General features: G+C 42.0%; 1 protein-coding gene and 1 pseudogene across 2 annotated transcripts in view; both read left to right on the forward strand.

Moving 5' to 3' along the window:
• The window catches only part of TBC1D8 (TBC1 domain family member 8), a 106,812-nt gene extending 87,481 nt beyond the window's left edge, over positions 1 to 19,331 (forward strand). For both annotated transcript variants that reach the window (XM_063078109.1, XM_063078110.1), the window contains exons 12-20: positions 1,693 to 1,978; positions 2,766 to 2,895; positions 3,052 to 3,150; positions 3,788 to 3,856; positions 8,371 to 8,611; positions 9,145 to 9,210; positions 16,196 to 16,285; positions 16,680 to 16,777; positions 18,247 to 19,331. In XM_063078109.1, coding sequence (XP_062934179.1) covers positions 1,693 to 1,978; positions 2,766 to 2,895; positions 3,052 to 3,150; positions 3,788 to 3,856; positions 8,371 to 8,611; positions 9,145 to 9,210; positions 16,196 to 16,285; positions 16,680 to 16,777; positions 18,247 to 18,702 — 1,535 coding nt within the window. In that variant the 3' untranslated portion in view covers positions 18,703 to 19,331. The remainder of the gene's footprint in view (positions 1 to 1,692; positions 1,979 to 2,765; positions 2,896 to 3,051; positions 3,151 to 3,787; positions 3,857 to 8,370; positions 8,612 to 9,144; positions 9,211 to 16,195; positions 16,286 to 16,679; positions 16,778 to 18,246) is intronic.
• LOC134363218 (ubiquitin carboxyl-terminal hydrolase 15-like) lies at positions 9,407 to 14,442 on the forward strand (annotated as a pseudogene).
• Positions 19,332 to 20,097: the final 766 nt, after the last annotated feature.

Raw genomic sequence — 20,097 nt, forward strand, 5'->3', positions numbered from 1 at the left:
TCAGGGAGCCGTGACTGTCTTCCCTGTGTCCCTTCATTGCCTGAGCAGTGAGTTGGCTTGCTTCTCTTTCCCCTTTGTGTTACACAAGGTGGTGTAACGTACAGGGTAGCAAGAAGTAGTTAGAACCTCGGTGTCATTGGGAGACACCTTATCAAAGCTGCTGTCAAAGCCACTGGCTTATGAATGTTGCTGTGTGATAGCCCGTACTCAGTGGTGACCAGCTAGACCCTCTGTGATGGTGTTTACACCTGTGTGACCATCCCGCAATACAGGGTGGAGCATTTGGAACATTCCCATCACCCCAGAAAGTTCCCTTCTGCCCCTTCCCTGCCACGGGCAGTGCTTGGTACTGATTTCTATCACCATAGGTTGATTTGGCCTTGAACTTTGTATGCATGTAATAATAGTGTATTCTTTTGTGTTTGGCTCTCTTCACATACAGTGACAGGTGTCCACGTTGTTGGTGCCTCAGTGGGTTGTCCCTCTTTGTTGCGAGTGGCATTTCACTGTGCATTCCTACCAGGATCTGATTGTCCAGTCACCTGTCGATGGGCATTTGAGTTATTTCCAGTTTGGGGCTATGATAAGTAAGGTTGCAATGAAAATTCATGTGTAAGTCTTTTTGTGAATGTAGTCATTTTTCATTTTCATTTACCTAGGAGTAGAACTGCTGGGTCACAGGTTAGACATATAACTTAATAAGGAACTGCCAGTTTTCCAAAGTGAATGCAAGTGTTCATACACGAGGGGTCTTCAAAAAGTTCATGGAAAGATTTGTATTATCTTTCAATTCTATTTTTCCATGAACTTTCTCAAGTACCCTTGTATCTCACTCCAGCAATAAATGAGAGCTGCAGTTGCTAACACTTGGTATTGTCTGTCTTTTTAATTTTAGCCATTCTAGTGGATAAGAAGTGGTATATCACAGTGGTTTTAATTTGCATTTATCTGATGATTAATGATGTTGAGCATGTTTCTCTGTGCTACTGATCATTTGTTAATTATCATCCCTTTTGAGTGTTTGAATCTTTAACCTATTTTTGAAAAATTGGTTGTTGCCTTCTTAGTAAGTTGCAGGACTTCTTTACTTTGGATATAAGACCTTTGTCAGGCATATGTATTACAGATGTTTTCTCCAGATCTGAAACTTCATTTTCATTTTATTAATGATGCCTTTTGAAGAACAGCAATCTTTAGTTTTAATGAGCCCAGTTTACAATTTTTTCTATGGTTAGTACATTTCGTGTCCAAAGAAATTTTGCCTTTTTCCTGTATTTTCTTCTAGAAGGTTTACAGTATTGTTTTTATATTTAGGTCTATGATCTGTTTCAAATATGTTTTTCTGTATGGTGTGATGTAGGGAGGTGAGGGCTGAGATTCTTTTTTTCATTCTTCCTTTTTTTCCCATTTGGCTATGTGGTTGATTGAGCACTATTTTTTGAAAAAACTATCCTTTCTTCATTGAATCACCTTGGTCAGAATGTCAAAAATCAGTTAACTAAGAGTGGGTGCTTTTCTGGACTCAAATTCTGTTTCATTGTTCTGGTTATCTCAGTTTAAACTGGAGGTTTCAGACATTTTGTAGGGAGGGGCTGGTGAGCTGCAGTGAAATGCACAAATTTTAATTTTCCAACTAACCTCAGGGAGAGTGAATCCTTCCCCAGCCAGAGCTCCATGGCTTTCTTCTTCCAGGGGCTCAAGTGGACCAGTCTGTCTTTGAGGAGCTCATCAGGGAGCACCTCCCAGAGCTGGCAGAGCACATGAACGACCTCTCAGCCCTGGCGTCCATTTCTCTCTCATGGTTCCTGACTCTGTTCCTCAGCATCATGCCTCTGGAGAGTGCAGTGAATGTTGTAGATTGCTTCTTCTACGATGGAATCAAAGCCATCTTCCAGCTGGGGCTGGCTGTGCTTGAAGCCAATGCCGAAGACCTGTGCAGCAGCAAGGACGATGGCCAGGCCTTGATGGTCCTCAGCAGGTGGGCTCTGGCCACTGGCTTCTGGGCTAATTGTGGCTAAGTAGGCAGCAGCTGGAACTCTTCAAGCCCACAGGGGAGGCAGCGGCAAGTGCCCAGCAGTGCCATCGCCGTGGAAGTTTTTGTTCCACTCTGCCTTTTGCCACCTGTCACACTGTGGCCTCCCCTTGTGGCACTGTCACTGGTGTGGGGTGAAGGGTGCCATCTTCCCTCACTCCTCTGCACCAAGTGAGAGAGTCCAGGGAGAGGAGGGCTTTCAGTGCTTTTCTCTGAGAAGATTGAGTGGCCTAAGTCTAGACGCACTCAGAGTGTGGCCTTGGACAGGACTGGGGGAGAACCAGGAAATGTGGGCCTCAGGCAGCCAACTGGAGATTTCGGACATTTTTGTGGGTAGGGGCTGGTGAGCTGCAGTGAAAGAAAGAAAGTCACTCTTGGATGAGTGCAGGAACCTGGCACTCTGGGAGCTGAGGGCAAGTCGAATGACATTTACAGAGGTAGTTCCCTTTTAGAATATTATGGAAGCTTAAAATTGCACAAGTGTACAGAATTTTGTACTTAGGTCACTAGAGAGGCTCAGGCCCCTGAAACCTCCCCTTGGAGCCCAGAAGATGAGCTCAGTGTCACAGTGTCCCTCCCTTTCCTTGAAGTGAGCAGAGCAGCTGCAGCCTGCCTCCTGCCAGGTGTCGGTGCTTGGAAGTGCCCTGGCACGTCCGCAGCCTGGTGAAGGTGCTGGGTGTTGTGTGGGGCCTGGGTGAGGATAGCCTGGGCTGTGACTGGGTGGTGTGCTCAGGTTTCTAGATCACATTAAGAATGAGGAGAGTCCGGGGCCCACCGGTGGCAGCCACCATGCCTTTTTCTCCGACGACCAGGAGCCTTACCCTGTGACTGACATTGCCGACCTGATCCGGGACTCCTACGAGGTAACAGGAGCCCCTCCCCCATCACCAACACCGTGTTCCCCTCGGAAGTGGGACTGGGAGGTGGACATGGCAGGAGCTTCCTGGGCTCCTTCCTGTTTCCTCCCTTTGGACACAGCAGGGGACTCTGTGCGTGAATGGGCCCTTGTTCCCCTGCAGAAATTTGGAGACCAGTCTGTGGAGCAGATTGAGCACCTGCGCTGTAAGCACAGGATCAGGGTCCTCCAAGGCCACGAGGACACCACAAAGCAAAACGTGGTGAGTAGAGGACACCTTGCAAAAATGGTGCTTGAGGGTGTCGCGAGCTAACCCAGGAGTGTGTGTCCCTTTTGGTCATGTTACATAGAATGCCAGTTTTTTTTGGTTTTTTTTTTGGCACTGAGTTAAAAACTTGATAGGGGTGACGTAGTGTAAAAATAGCGTGGGTTTTAGAGTCAAATTGTGAGCAAATTAACCACTGTGAGCCTCAGTTTCCCCAGTTGTAAAATGGGGCCAATAATACATTCTATATAGGATTAAATGAGGTGTGGTATACAAAATGCCTACCACAGATGGCCTGCGGTAGGTGTTAGTTGTGATTCAGAAGGATCTTCCTGCCCAAGCTGTGTCTCTGCCAGCTTTTACCTTCCATTAGAGCTTAATACCTGTGCTTGGGGCACTGCCATGTGACTCAGGAAGCGGTGGAGGCTAAAACACCTGAGAAAGAAACTGTAACATGATCTCTGCATCAGGAAGGACCAGATGCTGCCCCAGTAGACAAGGAGCCATTGCATAAGGGAAGTCGGCAGCATGGCAGCCCTTGTGACCCACACCAGGAGGATGACCCTTCCTACCTCAGTCCCCTCAGGGGTGCGGGCCTAGAACTCACTCCAGTGCTGTTTATTCTTTCTTTAAGCTTCGCGTTGTTATCCCAGAAGTCTCCATTCTTCCTGAAGACCTGGAGGAACTCTATGACTTATTCAAGGTATGGAAATCTGAGAAGACCAGGGAAGTATGGGTCCTGAGCCAGGCCTGAGCCTCCAGTGCCAGCCTGCCCAGGGGAGGGGCCTGCCGTGCGCTGGTTCTGAGGCGGCAGAGGCTGGAGCTGCCCCACCTCCAGCGCTGTCTTATCCGTGCGCTGGTTCTGAGGCGGCAGAGGCTGGAGCTGCCCCACCTCCAGCGCTGTCTTATCTTTGCCTGCTTGCTTCCACCCGGAAGCCTCTCACTGTCACCCTGCATCAGCAGCTCTCTCCTTAGGTGGCATGACATCCTCCCTGGAGCCCAGCCCCAGCCTTGCATCTGGGAGGAAGGAGTCAGGGTGCAGCCCATGCGCTGAGGCTGCTGTGCTCTGCTCAGAGGGCGTTGGGCTGTGATCTGTTCTAATTAGTGCCATCCTAATAGGTGTGGGGTCTGTAGTAGATGGAGCAGTGGCCCTTCCTGAAGTTGTCACCTGATACACTTTTTAATTCCTCATGATTCCACAGTATATGTCTACTTGTTTTTATACTTGTTATATGCATGCTAGTTCGTATTCTTTTCTCCCTTGATGCTATTATTATTAACACTCTTCCATGTTGACATGTAGTCTTAATTAATTTTGAATAACTATAGTTTGTCATATCAGTGATACGTAATAGAGTAGAACAGCTTTCTGATATTTGGGTATTTAGGTGGAGTCCCAGGTGTTGCTACTTAAATCATCCTGCAAAGAACATGTCCGGGCACCTTGCTGGAAGTTTGCTCCCTACTCTGGCAGAGAAGGAGGAGGCACAGGTGTGGAAAGCAAGCCTCACATGGGAGGGAGCACAGCTTCCGGCGCTCTTCCTGGGGGGGTACTCTGTGCTCCCCACTTCTGAGCTGAGATGCCGAGTAACTGAAATAGCAGTGAGCAGCAGCATAGGTGCTTCTGAAGCGCGGCTCTGGAGTTGTCGGAGCCCCTCGTGTGCCTGGAGCGAGCCTTTCCCTGCAGCTGCTGAAATGGGCTGTTGGCTAAGTGGATTTCTGGCACTCCTAATTCCTAATGAGCAGGATGTGTGGTGAGAACTAGCAGGCCTGTCTCCAGTAAACATCGCCTGTTTGCAAGTTTCATAGTTTCCTTTGTTGTGTGAGGACAAAATACGAAGTCAAAGGTTAGTCGGTGCCCCAACCTCACCAGCGTCTCTTTAACTTTGAAGGAGGAAGAATAGGGAACACTGGAAACTTAATAAAAACAGGGAAGCAAGCAGTGTGGGTTTTTTTTAAAAGCTTCTAAAGACTTTCATTTATTCAAGGCTATCTGTTCTCAATTTGAAAGAATAGGAGACATCACAAACCCAAATTTATGTAATTTAAAGGATGGCTTAAAGTTAACAATAAAAATAAATTTCGTTAGCACCAACCATATTGTTCATCTTTAATAGAGAGTGTTTAAAGAAGACAGTCAGAGTTGACTGTTGCTTGTTTGCAATTTCTGTCTTCCCTGTTAAAGATGAACAGTGTGTTCGGTACTTAATGAAATTTATTATCGTATTTGTAGTTAGCCCCACATAAATGAAAGACTTGTAGGGGTAACTATAAACACAAACTAAAAAACTGTAAATACAAGATAATTTTCAGAATGCACTTCCAAGAGAAACTCAGTAAAATGGCATCACAGTCACGATGTCTGATTCCATCGTACAACCCGAGGCGCCTTCTTTGCAAGTCCACACCGACCTTCCTCCAGGCCCCCACGTACCAGCCCTCTCAGACTGTTCTTTCCCTTCATGGGCTTGACCTCTGAATGTCCATGGTTTTGATAGTCTGGTTTCACGTAGTGTAATATTCTGAAACCTAAGTCCCGTGGGGTGTGATGTCTTCTAGCTGGGCTTCACACTCACCTCTTCTGAACCCGAATTTCATCCTCTCAGGTGTTCTCACCATGTCGGAACACCCTTCCTCTGGTCTGTGGATATGTGATAGGTTCTTCCATCCTTCTCTAAGCCTGGAATATACAGGCACGAATGTTCTCTGTGTTAACAAGCAAACGAACGGGCAGCTCTGACTGACAATTTTATTTTTATTTATTTTTTGGCGGCTGGCTGGGAAGGGGATCACACCCTTGGCCTTGGTGTTATAACAACACACTCTAACCAACTGAGCTAACTAGCTAGCCCTGACCAACTTCTTTAAACACTCTTTCCATTAAAGATGAATGATGTGGTTAGTACTTAATGAAGTTTATTTTTATTGTCAGGTTAAAGCAATCTTTTAAACTGCATAAAGTCAGATTTGCAATATCTTTTCTCTCAAATTGAGAACAGATTCATTAAATAACCTTATCTTTCCAGGTAGGATGTGAACAGTATAAACACAGGCTCGGTGTCATAAACTACTCCTGGAAACACCCGGGGCCTCATGCAGGGCCTTATGTTCTTCATAGACACGTTCTTACTCTTGACCAGTTGAATTCATCTGCTGTTGCTGGGTGATCCTGCTGGAGAGAGCATTTGCTCTCTTTAACCTTATTTTGCTTTCTTTCATGTTCTGGGTAAGACTTTTGTTTCAAAATTTAATTGAAAGACACAAAGAAAAGAAAATTATACTGACTCTCACCTGTATAAAAAGAAAAATTAAACTTTAGAGCAAGAAATTAAAGGACCTTACCCTGGCTGCCCCTCTGATCCTACCTTGTACAGGTAATGACTGGTAACAATATGCTGAATATTTTCCTAATATCTCCCCTTTGTATTATATTTATCTGTAGCTGTACGCATGTATACAATGTATGTGCACACACACCCCCACTTCTTTTCCCCTACATGAAAGTGAAGAAGTTGTGTTCTGTACAGTGGCCTGCAGTCTTTTTTCAGTTGACGTTCGTGGACTTCTTTTCTACATCAGTATCTACAGATCTTTTCTCATTCTTTTTTAATGACTACACAGTTTCCCTGTAGGGCTGAACCATGAGTTACTAACCATTCACCTGTTGAGGGACATCTTTGTCGTTTTCAGTTTATTCTACTTTATAAACAGCACCGTGCTGAGCGTCCTGTGCATTTATCTGGACCCCAGTGCTGCTATTTCTGTAGGATGGGTTCCTCGAGGTGGAACTGTTCAGTCATGGAGGATATACATACCAAATTTTAGTCAATACTGCTAAAGTATTTTTGACTTTTCCAATTACAGTTCCACTGATGGCATCTAAGAGGGCTCATTTCCCCATGATTCACACCCACCCAGCTTTTAATATCGTGGATCTCTTAAAATTTTGCTAGTCTGGTAGAAAATTGCATTTCATTTAAATTTAAACTTGTTTACTCATTAAGGAGGCGAGTAGCATTTCTTAAGTTTACTGGCTGATCGTATACTTGTTTGAGTCACCTGTTCATATCCTTTGCCTTTTTTATGTTGGTTTGTTTCTTTGTGGGATTCTATGTCAACTAGTTGTGTTAGTCCTGGGCTTGTATATTACAACCATTTTCTTTTGTGCAGCATCTTATGGGCCTTTAGTTTGACAGTATGCACGAATATACGTGAAAATTCATTGTGTGTCTTGGGTTTTTAGGAACAGAAATTTATTAGACCTTTGTTTCATACTTCAAAGTTCTTGTGCTACTTTTCACAATGCTGTAATCGCTATTTAAAGAATGTAGCTGCAGTGAATATGACAGTAAAATTAGGAGCGTCATTTTGCTTTCCACCTAAGGATATGAGCTTTACTTACTACAGCATCTGCACTTGCTCCTGTCCTGTCCTATGGAAAGAGGGGACTGAAACTGTAAAGCACCCTGCAGTGACTGGGAACCATTTCAGGCTTTTGTGAGTTGAGATGTTTGAAGAAGTGATTTAGTACGTGTGTAAACAATGCAGTCTAAAGCAGCTAACCTGGTCCAATGTGACAAGGCAAGTTTTGATTATGACAGGGCAAGTTTTGATTATTTGCTTTTCATTATTCTCAAGACTTCAACTTGCCTTTTTTTAACTTTTTAAAAATTGTTAATATATTCATGTTGGTTCAAAATTCAGAAAGTATAAAAAAATACATAGTAAAAAGTCTCACTTCCACCTGTGGTCTCTACCCCTGCTTTCCCCTCGTCACAGGTAACCAGTGTTACTAGTTCACGTTATACCCTGTAGATTTGTCTATTCCTTTTGATTTACACATAGTAAGTGAAAATATCAGAATAAAAATTGTCTTCTATAATTAAATCTACGTTTGCTGAACTGTACATTTAAAAATGGCTAAAATGGTAAATTTATGTTATGTACATTTTACCACAATGAGAAAAAAACGGAAACCTTAATAAAAAAAAGGGAAAAAAAGGATGTCACGTGAGCAAGAACACAGGGTAACGAAGAAGCACTTCTACGCGTCTGGCTAGAGGGGTGGGACAGTGAGTAATTTAATGTTTTTTTATTTGTTTGTGAAATAAGGGGCTTCCTCAGTAAGCAGGGTTAGGAGCCAGGCGGGAGGGTGGGCAGGGAAGGCCAGGCGTGCCTCCCTGGCCGCCGCCGCCCATGGCCGCCCCGTCGTTTCAGAGAGAGCACCTGCTGAGCTGCTACTGGGAGCCACCATGCCCGCTTTCCCCGCGCCATGACCCAGGCAGGCCCTACGCCGAGCAGTACCGCATAGACGGCCGGCAGTTCGCGCGCCTGTTCCAGCTGGTCTCGCCGTGGACCTGCGGGGCCCACACCGACATCCTGGCCGAAAGGACCTTCAGGCTCCTGGATGACAACATGGACCAGCTCATCGAGTTCAGAGCCTTTGTGAGCTGCCTAGGTATGGCCATGGGTCTTGATTGCAGTGCGTTGGTTTGGGGGTGAGTCTGTGACCAGAAGACAAAGTGGATTGTCGGAGTGGGCAGAGCCGCACAGTGAAGTGCGTTTGCACCTGGCCTCGCATGGTTTCATAACTTTTCGATCTCATCCTGCAGGCTCTTCTCAGGGGCACTTTTATGCTGCCTTGAACATGTGGGGAAGTGGGGCCCAGGCCCTCCACACACGAGGCCACTGTCCTTGTTCTCCTGGTACCCAGGGTGGCTGTGGCTTATCCAGAATCATATTCTTAACCTTTGTCCATAAAATTAAGATCCTTTAAAACATACAAGGCCCCAGACAGCATTCATGAGGTTACCTTTTAGCTCAGATGTCACCAGCTACTGCCCTCACCATTTCTACCGCCATGTCTGGGGTGGGGGCAGCAAGTATTGCCCTTGCGGAGGTCTCTCTCCATAGTGAGTTTGTGTCATGACAAGTGTCCTTTAACCGTGTGCATGGACTCAATCTTTTTCTCTTTTTTAAAACGTTTTGCAGATATTATGTATAATGGAGAAATGAACGAGAAAATTAAACTGTTGTACAGGCTTCACATTCCTCCAGGTAAGAAAGTTCAACTAGAACAATCAGGCTGCGCTCTGCTTCAGCACAAGTTCAGTTTTGTGCACGACACTCAAGTTCTTCTCTTCTCAAATTTCATTTGGATCTGAGGCAACAGATGCTTCTAGTTCGGGGTTTCAGATCACAGATTTTACGCATGGTACCGCGTGACCTAGGGCAGGAATTCCCAAACTTGAGCATGCCTCAGAATCACCTGGTGGGCTTGTCCGACCAGGTTATGGGCCCAGCCCAGATTTCTGACTTGCTGGGTCTGACGACCACACTTTGAGAACCACTGCTTGTGGAATGTGTTGGGGAGCCAGACCCTGTTGACCTTAATAGATGGTTATTTTAGGCTGCTGTTTTCAAAGGACCATTTCCTTTTTTCAGCACGTAAGACCCTGCTTCCTTCAGATTTAAGCCATGGTAACCAGGAACAGAGGAAGCCGTTTTGAAACCTATGAGGTCAGACTTGACGTTGACAGGAACAAGAACAAGGAAACCTATTGAGGTGTTCCTTGGTCTTTATAACTAATAGAGATGTGTTAGAAATCTCTCAGGACCCCAGTGCTGTGCTTCTAGATGATTCCTGTGACAGAACTTCCAGCGACGAGGCTGGTGGGTGGGCTTCAAGGGGGCTTCCAGGGCCCTGAGATGCTGGTGGCTCGGAAAAGCCAGGAAAGCATATACCGTAGTTTTTGAAAATGTGCATGGATGTTTTCCGAGGGCTTTGTGGGCACACTTCCTGCAATTGGCCGTTACTGAGTAGGCATAGGATGCCTTGGGCACAGTGTCCCCAGTGAGCTCTACTGGCCCTGCACAGCCCCTCCTCACCCTTCCCATGCACCTGTTATTACTTTAGTGCAAATTATTTAGCATCTCTGAAGTTCTCTGCCTTTTACGCCAGTTTGTTATTGAGTTTTATTTCTGATTTAATTTGCCCTTATTTCTCACAAATGTTTTTTGTAGCATAGAAGACATGCATAATTATTCCTTTATCATCATCATTGTCTTTTCATAATTACCCTATTCTATATCTGGTATTCCTAAATAGAACATGTTTGATTTAATTCAATTATTTCATCTTGATATTTAAATAAACTTTTTATCTTGGATTTGTCTTAGATTTATAAGGAAGTTGCGTAGATAGTACAGGTAGTGTTTCCCTCTTTGTGTGTTTTAAAACTCATTGTTGGTTTCTGAATTATCATTTGAGATTGATTTTCTTTTTTTAAAAGATGACCGGTAAGAGGATCTTAACCCTTGACTTGGTGTTGTCAGCACCACGCTCTCCCACGTGAGCCACGGGCCCTGAGATTGATTTTTGATTCTTGATCTGACTTTATAATGAATTATTTTGTTTCCAAATTTTAAGTTTATTTCTATAAGAAGTTTTAATTATATTAATTTATTTAAAAAGCAATGTAGGCTTTCATGGTTTCAGAAATTCAGTTTTTCAAAATCTTTTTGAACATATATGATTGTAATATTTATACTTTGTGACTCTGAATTTAAATTCCTAAAATTAAATGGAAATTAAAATTTGATATATATTGTTTACATATTTTTAATATTTGAATTTTTGATGCAGTTAGGACAACCTGCAACCTCTAAAAACATCAGTTTCCTGAGGCCGTGAAGACTCATCTATGTTTAGATACTTTTTCATTTAAATAGATTTAATTTTAACAAATATTTACCTTTTACTTAATTTTAACAAGTACTTCCCAGTATAATGAATAATTTTTTAATTAAAGATGGGACAAACATGATGGTCAGGAAAAAATTTTTAAATAACTGATTAGGAAGTAGAATAAGGATTATTTCAAATTTGAATTTGTGTCCCCAAAGAATTCTCTTAAGCCTAAAGTCTTATTTGCCTGTGGAGGAGGCTTGGGTACTAAACAAAGCACATTAGCACCTTGCTGCAAACACCCGCCTTGTGCCTTGCGCCTTGCGTAGAGGAAGCTTGGTGTTCTGCCAGAGTAACAGAAGAGACAAAGGCCTTTTGTAAGCCTGTTTATGAAGGTATCTGGTGCAACTCGGGAAACACTGAAGAGCTAAAGGCCAAGACCTCACACAGTTCCAGAAAAGCTCACTTTATGGCTCTGCAGTGACTGCAGCACTGTTTAGTACAGGAACTAGAAAAGAAATATTACAGATGATTTGATACCATGTGTTGGGAAAATAGACTGGTTTGGTCAGGGTCTTCGCCTTGGGTCCAGTTGGGTGTGGTTCAGCATCCTTTGTAAGCAAATTGTGTGTGTGTATGGGTGGGTGGGTGGGTGGTTAGTGCACATGTGTGCCAATGTATCTTTTTAGTTTTGTTGCTATTGTGTTCTCTTGAGAGACAGGGAGGGAGGGAGGGGGAGAGTTTTAGTGAGGCAGGCGTGTGGGCATCTGCCTCGGGCATCCACCCCACGCAGCCATACTTTCCAACCTATGGCTCCAAGGACCTTTTGGCTGGTTACCTAGCTCATAGACTTGCATGTTTGGGGTCTGGGGACCCAGCCTGGCATATGAAGGGTTTGTGACCCAGTCTGTGAATGGGCTTGAGGGGTCTGTGGGCTCCCGACCCAGCCCCAGCTCAGCAATCGGCCCAGTCGGCAGGATTACGGGCAGGTAAAAGAGCTCGACAACTGGTATAAGGAGCAGGATTAAGAGCTAGACAATTGGCGATGTCAACAGGATTCCAGACAGTAGCACTGTGTCAGGTGATATGGAGACGAAGAATATTCCATAAGATTATGAAATCAAGTTTTCATTGCAAATTGATAAATCTACAGCTATTGGTTCTTTTGCTCAGTTAATTACACTAATTGGATTTCCAGAACAGAACTTCTTGGAACAACATTATTTTTATTGGAAAGAAACATCAAAACACAGCTGGGAAGTTAGCTCAGTTGGTTAGAGAGTGGTGTAATAACACCAAGGTCAAGAGTTCCGATCCCTGTCCAGGCCAGCTGCCAAAAAGAAAAAGAAAAAAGAAACATCAAAACAAACTACTGAGAATGGTGTAGTGGAGACGGCCAATGAGGACACACAAGTGAGATACTTGGAGGCTCTCTGAAAGTTTGTATACTGAGTGCAGGGCTGCAGGGACACCCCACGTCACCAGTTCCTTCTGGAGACTCTGAGATTCAGGGGAAATGTTGTTTTATTCACAGAGTAGCTCTCTAGAAGGTTTGCCTGCTGGTCTGGATCCACATTAGATGATGTTCTTAGAATGAATCTAATACAATTCAAGCTGATCCAGTCTTTGTGTTCAGCTTTATGTAAAGAAATAGAGGTTCCTTTCTGAGGTTTTATACATAACCAAGTGCATTTGCTGTCCAGAGAAAGAGTTGTTCCAAGAAGTTGAGTTAAAAAAAAAAATCTTGAATAATTCCAATTTGCAGTCTGGTTAAGAATAACTGTTGAATTTAAAAAAGGACTTAAAATGTTGAAAACCTGAATGAATTTAATTGAAAATTCAAAGAGCACATGAAATTATATTAACATGTACTGACAAAATATGGATTCAAAGCAGAAATTCAACTTAGAAAAGTTACAAATGCTTTGTTAGTGATGTTTCGTCAGTGTTACATCCAGATGAGTGCAGCAATATGTGGACGAAAGAAGGAAAGCTTTGTTATTTTTAAATACTTGATATGAGAAAGTGTTACTTGAATTCGAAATCTATTCACATTAGCCAAAACAATGTCAACATTACAGTTGTCAGTGAAAGAAAGGGAGGATCTGGTTGATACACAGAATGACCACATGCTTGAAGTACAAGAAAGGACTTCCCATCAAGTGGAGGAAAATGCCATTTGCTTCCACCTTCTTGTCCAAACAGTTTCTTACTGGTGGTGACAGTCTGTTTTGAAGAGGTCATCATTTTAAAGTCTTAATGAGGACTGCCTATAGCCATTTCAATATTAATATTAGTATGAAAATTAATATTAAAAAGTCTCAAGTATGCCACGATTTCAGTAACATTTGATCATTTTTGTTACTTGACACTTCATCGCTTGTGATAAAAGAATGTACCTTGGAAGTTCATGAGTTAGAATGGATCTGCTTTCCAAACCTCTGCACTACAATTGGAAATATATGAGATTTTTGCATGGCATGGCCTGCTTTGCCAAGAGTAGCTGCAGATGTGATGATAGGTACTGATATATACAATCATAGATTTCACAGACTATTTGCTGGGGGTGAAACCTTAATGGTGTTATGGAATGGGATATTATGTGTTTGAAGTTAACATCAACAAGACCAAAGACACAGAGCACGTGAAACTCCTGAGGCCTAAGAGGAAAGTTTGGCACTAAAATTACACCCACCATATTGGTTCTTCACTGTTCAATCAGCCTTTCCTTATGGCCGTATAATACTGAAGATAAACTCTATAAACTCCTGTTTTTAAGAATGTGCCAGCATGTCAAAATCTCTATTGGAACCCAGGAAACCAAAGGATCCCTACACTGCTCTAAGGACCAAAGTAGCAATGGGAATGGCCCAAATGGCATACATGAAAAAGGGCCACCAAGTGAAATGATGCAGATAAGCTAAATGATGAATCCAGCCAGGATTTAGAACTTCCCTCAGAGAGTGAAAAGTCCTTCTGAACATTCAATTGGATGAGATGGTGATTCTGAAAATGGGTGATGGATTTAGGAAATTTGCAGAGGTCAACATCTCACAGGACACAAACAATGATGTTTACATTCCAGTTTAACAATTTAGGCAATCAGTATCAGCTACATCAGAGATGGAACCAGGCATGTTTGATTTGATGGTAGGCAGCTTAGGCTAGATGGAAGATCTGTTCTGGCTTTGGATTGGGATCCTGAGTTGAAAATGCCACTGAGGAGTCAGAAAAACATGGAAGTGTAGAATATAAACTTCCTAAAAATTTCTTGTGAAACTAGAAGATTGAACTCTTTTCAGTAAAAGAAAAGCAAAAGGCTGAAGATCCCTGGTATTATCCAAAGTGACAAGAAGCCACTAAGAAATTGGACTTATGACTGCTGCCTCCAGTAGATACTGCACCGCAAGTGATTGTTTTACAGCAGACACTTGAGAAACAATTTGGACAGCATAGTTGATTTTCCTATCAATGACTTGGCTGTGTCAGAATTCCTAAATGCAAGTCCTTGCTGCCATATTTTGATTGCTGTTTCCATCCACTGTGGAGGGAGGGACGCCGTGCTCTGGGGGTTGGCTGGCCTTTCTGGCTCTTGCTGGTAATTTACCAGCCTCCTTTGTGGACATTCACCCATCCCCTGAATTAATCACTTTCGCTTCCGTGTCCCCATCACATTTGTGCATATTGGTTTTGTCGTTAGAGCATTTTGTTAGTGGTTCCTGCACACATTTTCCCATTCTGGCACACCGAGCTCTTTGGCTTCCTGGAAGCTATTACCTAGCAAGTCTGTTTCCATCCTGACTGCCCCAAGTAGCATTCAGGGTTTATAACTGTCCCTCCTTTCAGTTTCCGAGTGGATTCTCACAGAAGCCACTGCATAGAATTTGTTTTGGGCATAGTTGGAAAAAAGTCACTTAATATCTTTGCTGTAAGAAAAAACGTAAACATCAGAAAAAGAAGAAATGAACAAACAAATCCCCTTAAATTCCTAAAACCCAGAAACCTACCTCCCAAGTAGGAAAGAACGTAGCTTATCAGATCTTTGGCGCCATCTCGTGGAAATTTGCTGAGTCACAACTGAATTTTGCCTTTTATTCTCAGTGAATGACTTACTCATAAGTTCCAACCTTTTTAAAATAGGATCCTTGTCATCCCCCTGATAATTGTTATTTGGTGACAGCTTCATTGGGCTATAATTCACGTACCATGTAAGTCACCCATTTAAAGTGTACAATTCAGTGATTTTTCTTATATTCAAAGTTGTGTGACGATCACCACAGTAAATTTTAGACCATTTTCACCACCATAGAAAGAAACCTCTCGCCCACCCTTCAGCTGTCACTCCCAATCCATCCGTTTTCCCCAACTCTAGGAAACCTGCTGTTTCTATAGATCTGTCTGTTCTGCGTGTTTCATATAAATGGAATTGATATATTTGTATTTGACTTCTTTTACTTAGCACGTTTTCAGAATTCATCTGTGCTGTAGCATGTATCAGTGCTTCATTCCTTTTTATGGCCAGATAATATTTCGTTGTAAGCTTATGCCACATCTTATTTATCAGTGGATGGACATTTGGGTAGGTTTTTGGTTCTTGCGAACAATGCTGCTGTGGATATTCATGTGCAAGTTTTCTCGTGAACATATGTTTTCAGTTACCTTGGGTATGTACCTAGGAGTGGGATTTCTGGGCCAAATGGTAACTCTATGTTTAACTTTTTGAGGAACTGCCAGACTGTTTTTAAAAGTGCCTGAACCATTTTATATTCCTACCTGCAATGTATGAGGGTTCTGATATAATTTTATTTTTAGTGTGCTTCAAGAAAACTCCTAATTATAAGATGCTGCTTTGAATTCAGTAGGGCTTTTTTCAAAATTTTAAAGAAATTACGTAAGTATAGCAGTGCTCATTATAAAGTAACAATATCATGAAAAGTTTAAAATAGTTACCAATTATTCCACAATCTAGAAATCGAGTGCATTTATTTCTAGACTAACTAACGTGTGTATGTATATATCTTAGTTTTACAAGATGGGGTTTTACTACATACCTTTTTCCAGGCCAACATCAGCAATGTCCTTCTATGAATTTGCATGTTATTAATTACAACAGTATTCACATCTACTTGGGAAAGGAACACTTGGTGTGTGAGTCATTTTATTGACTGTATCCAGACAGTGCTTGGTATGCATTTGGGTTCATGGAGCATGCAAAGATTCTGCAGCCCACAGGTTGGGAGCTGCTGGTTTAGACTTTAGCTCTTTCTTATTTAAAAAGCTAAATTATTCTGCCAGTTTTGGTTAGCCAAAATTTTTGCTGAATTAAAATCTTTTTTTTTTTTTTTTTTTTTAAAGCACTCACTGAAAATGACCGAGACAGCCAATCACCATTAAAGAATCCTCTGTTGTCGACGTCAAGACCCCTGGTTTTTGGGAAGTCCAATGGCACGTACCTTTCTTCATTAACTTCCCCCAGGCACACCACCACAGTACTTGAGAGGCACTCGGTGGCCCTCACTGCTCTTCTTGTGGCAGCCTTGACTCTTCCCTCCCTCCTGTGATTAACACTGAGCCCACTGCTGTCAGAGGCCCGAACCTTCCAAGTGGAAGTGTTGCCAGGTGCCTTCCTGTTGTGGCTGTTTCCTGGGTCCCCCAGCGACCACAGCCTATCCGTGGTCAGTTATAAAACAAACTCTCTGCAGTGGAATCTGTTGCTTCTGTTTTATATGGAACTTGCTTAGTGGGATTCCTCATCTGTCTCCTTACTATCCCCTCCAACATATTTTCCTTTTTGCTTTCACTGAATTTATTTAAACTATTTGTTTTCCTGTGTCTCAAGGTGATGCAATTGATTATCAGAAACAGCTGAAGCAGATGATTAAAGATTTAGCCAAAGAAAAAGATAAAGCTGAGAAAGAGTTACCAAAAATGAGCCAGGTATGGACTTTCTTCTGTGCAGATAATGAGCTATTTTGCCAAATGATTTTGTCAAGTGATTAATTTGATACTTAAGCTTGGGCTACTTTACCTCCGAAGTCCAGGATCTTTCAACTTTGGGGAGTTGAGCACTGTGCTGACTAAATGGGGAAGATTTAAATTGTGGTCAGATCAGATATTCAGGTACTGAAAGCTCTTCAGAACAGGAGGTTGCTACACACTTCATGTCTTTGAAGAGTCTTTATATCAAATTCGTTTATCCAAGTTGTGAAGATTTATTCCTTAGGGTGATAGAAGCATCGGGGAACACATTTTCCCTTAAAAAGTACTCTTTCCATTTTCTTGAAAGTCATTGACTGCATGATATACAGTACTGGTATGAATCTCCAAAACCTCTATTTTCCAGAAAAGTTTTCTGTGCTACACTCAAGTGTGGTAGTTTTTGTTTTTAATTTGAAAAGGGGTCCTCACCAAATTTGGGAAATCTAGGCTTAAAGTTAAAATTGCTCCTTTATAACAGGACTACGTCATTTTGGTGCTGTGTACTGTGAGCCTTCAAGAATGGAATTTAGCATGCACTGTTTCTCAGTTTTTTTTTTTTTTACCACAAGATATCTTGTGGGATTAGTATTTCATGGCATATTTGAGAAATGTTGCTTTGTCTACTGTTGGAGAGTTGCTTTCAGATTTTCATTCTGCTCCTTGGATATACGACAGTCCAATCTCATCCCTAGAGCTGTCAGTATTGTTTTGATAAACATAACTTTTTTTTTTTTTTTTTGGCTATAGATAACGTTTTAAACAAAAATGGGTGTTAATGCCTGCTTTCCTTTACTTCAAAATAATCATGGATATTTCCCCCAAATCATTAAATATTTGTTAAATTAGGAGTTCTCAACCATCTTTCTATTCCTGGAGTAATTGTGTAGCAAATCCCACCTGAAGCATCCCTCATCACGTTACATTGATTCTCAATTTCAGCAGAAGTGTGTGCATAATTTGAGAAAACATCAAGCATCACTGTTCAACCTTTACATCCTGCATGGTACTCCCAACATAATTTTATTTAATCATAACATTTCAGTTGTCTCCAAAGTTGCTTATAAACTCTAACTTAAACATCCTTTTTATAGATAAATGTCTGTGCATAGTTCTGGTTTCTTTGAAGACATTTCTGGACGTTGACTTGTTGGGTCAAAGGGTGTGCACCTCCTCTTGGAAGGTCTGCACATTTCTTAGTAATAGTTACCGTACAGAAAAATAGCACACTTTTATTAAAGTGTCAAAATTCCCTGGAGTTACCAACAGTGTTTTCAGAGTGGAAGGACAGAGACCTCCTTTTCTTATAGTCTTCTCATTCAGAAGTACTACGTGCTTTTTTCAAAAAATAAAGATTTTAAAAAATACATTGTACTTCCATCCTGGTTCTTCTATGTATGGACATTTTTTTTTTTTTTTTTTAATTCCAGAGAGAATTTATCCAGTTCTGTAAAACTTTGTACAGTATGTTCCATGAAGATCCAGAAGAAAACAATTTGTATCAAGCCATCGCCACAGTCACCACCCTGCTGCTACAGATCGGGGAAGTGGGGCAGCGCAGCAGCAGCTCAGGGAGCTGCTCCCAGGAGTGTGGGGAGGGGCTGCAGGCTTCAGCCCCTTCTCCTGAGCAGGACTCGGTTTTTACAGACACCAGGAAGACTCCCCAGGACTCCCAGGCATTTCCTGAGGAGGCAGAAGGGGACTGGACTGTCTCCCTTGAACATATTTTAGCATCACTTCTGACTGAACAGTCACTAGTAAACTTTTTTGAAAAGCCACTAGACATTAAACCCAAACTTGAAAATGCCAAGATCAATCAGTACAGTCTCAAAACTTCTGAAGTGAGCCACCAATCACAGCCTGAACTCAAGCTGAGTAACCTGTAGCAAGATAGTAGTTTGCTGTGGAGTACAATGGAGTATGCCGTACCAAAGCACACACCACTGTTTCTTGGGTTGTCAGCCCATAGCCCAGATTTCAGTCGAATTCATTTTGAGTACACTTTACAGGCCGAGTGTCTTAGAGAAGCAACTTGACAGAACCATGGCCAGAGGAATTGATGCAACCCTCAAGCATTTCTATTTACTCAAGAGAATTGTCAGTTGGACATTGTCAGTGCCATGGATGTCCATCAGTTCCCTTGCCACTGTGACATGCAATTTCACTTTATCAGATTTGTTGAAAACGGGCCTTCTGCTGTGATGCTGGTTTGATTTTGTTCTCAGATGAGACACAAGTTGGATGTGTTGCTGAGACAAAAGCCCCAAGCACTCATTTTTTTACTTGGAATGGTAATGGGAGAGGGTCAAGAATCAAGTTCAGTTTCAAGATCTAAGCCACTACCTGTGCAATTGTATTTGGCTTTTTTTGCACTAATTTTGTTTCAATGCTGGTAATTGAAACCATTTTAATATATTTGGTTGTATTCGCTTTGTATGTCCCTCCAAAAATGTTGTGTACAAACCATGCTTTCAATGTTGGCCTCCACGTTTTTTAATAAGAAACTTTTTTTGTATTGACTTGGTCCTATTCTTTTATCTTAGTGTCTTAAGGTATAGACTTGTGCCAGTGGATGGACAAGCTGGAGGTGTCTCCTCCTGACCACCCGCTCTGTGGCTAGAGCAATACCCTGTAAGTAGTCCTCAATCCCACCTTGGCCGAGCACTTACCATCACCAACAGGGCTTCCAAAAGGGACCTCTTTATGGCAGCATTTTTCATATGAGGGTACTTCAAAAAGTTCACAGAAAAACAGAATTAAAATAAACACAAATCTTTCCATGAACTTTATGAAATATGCTCATGTCAGTGGTGTAAACGATGGTGAAATACAATCTCTGTAACACCTTGCTTTAAGGCTGAATTTAACATTTTTGTTATTGTAACCTTAAACTACTTCTGAACCTTAGCTTCATGTAATCACAACTAAAAACTCACAGGGACATTACAAATAAGTGAATTAACATATGGAGTGTACCTACAAATTAAATATAATCTGGTTACCCAATCAAAAATCAACTATTTTAGAAGATAAGTATAGTCAATACAGATGTAGGCAAAAATTTAAAGATACACTGCTATGTGTATTTTAATCTAAGATGCTTTCGACTGTTATCACTTTAGAGTTGTTTCTTACCATGTGAAAAGTGGCCAATGACATTGAATTCTACATGCTGGTGTCTGAAAAAATGTTTATCTTAGAATTAACAAAAAACATTAACATCATACCTCTAATTTCCCAACTGCCTAGAACAGTGATTCTAAATAAGCTGCTTAGACTCT

Source organism: Cynocephalus volans, chromosome 14 (genome assembly GCF_027409185.1).
Source record: "Cynocephalus volans isolate mCynVol1 chromosome 14, mCynVol1.pri, whole genome shotgun sequence".
Taxonomy (NCBI): domain Eukaryota; kingdom Metazoa; phylum Chordata; class Mammalia; order Dermoptera; family Cynocephalidae; genus Cynocephalus; species Cynocephalus volans.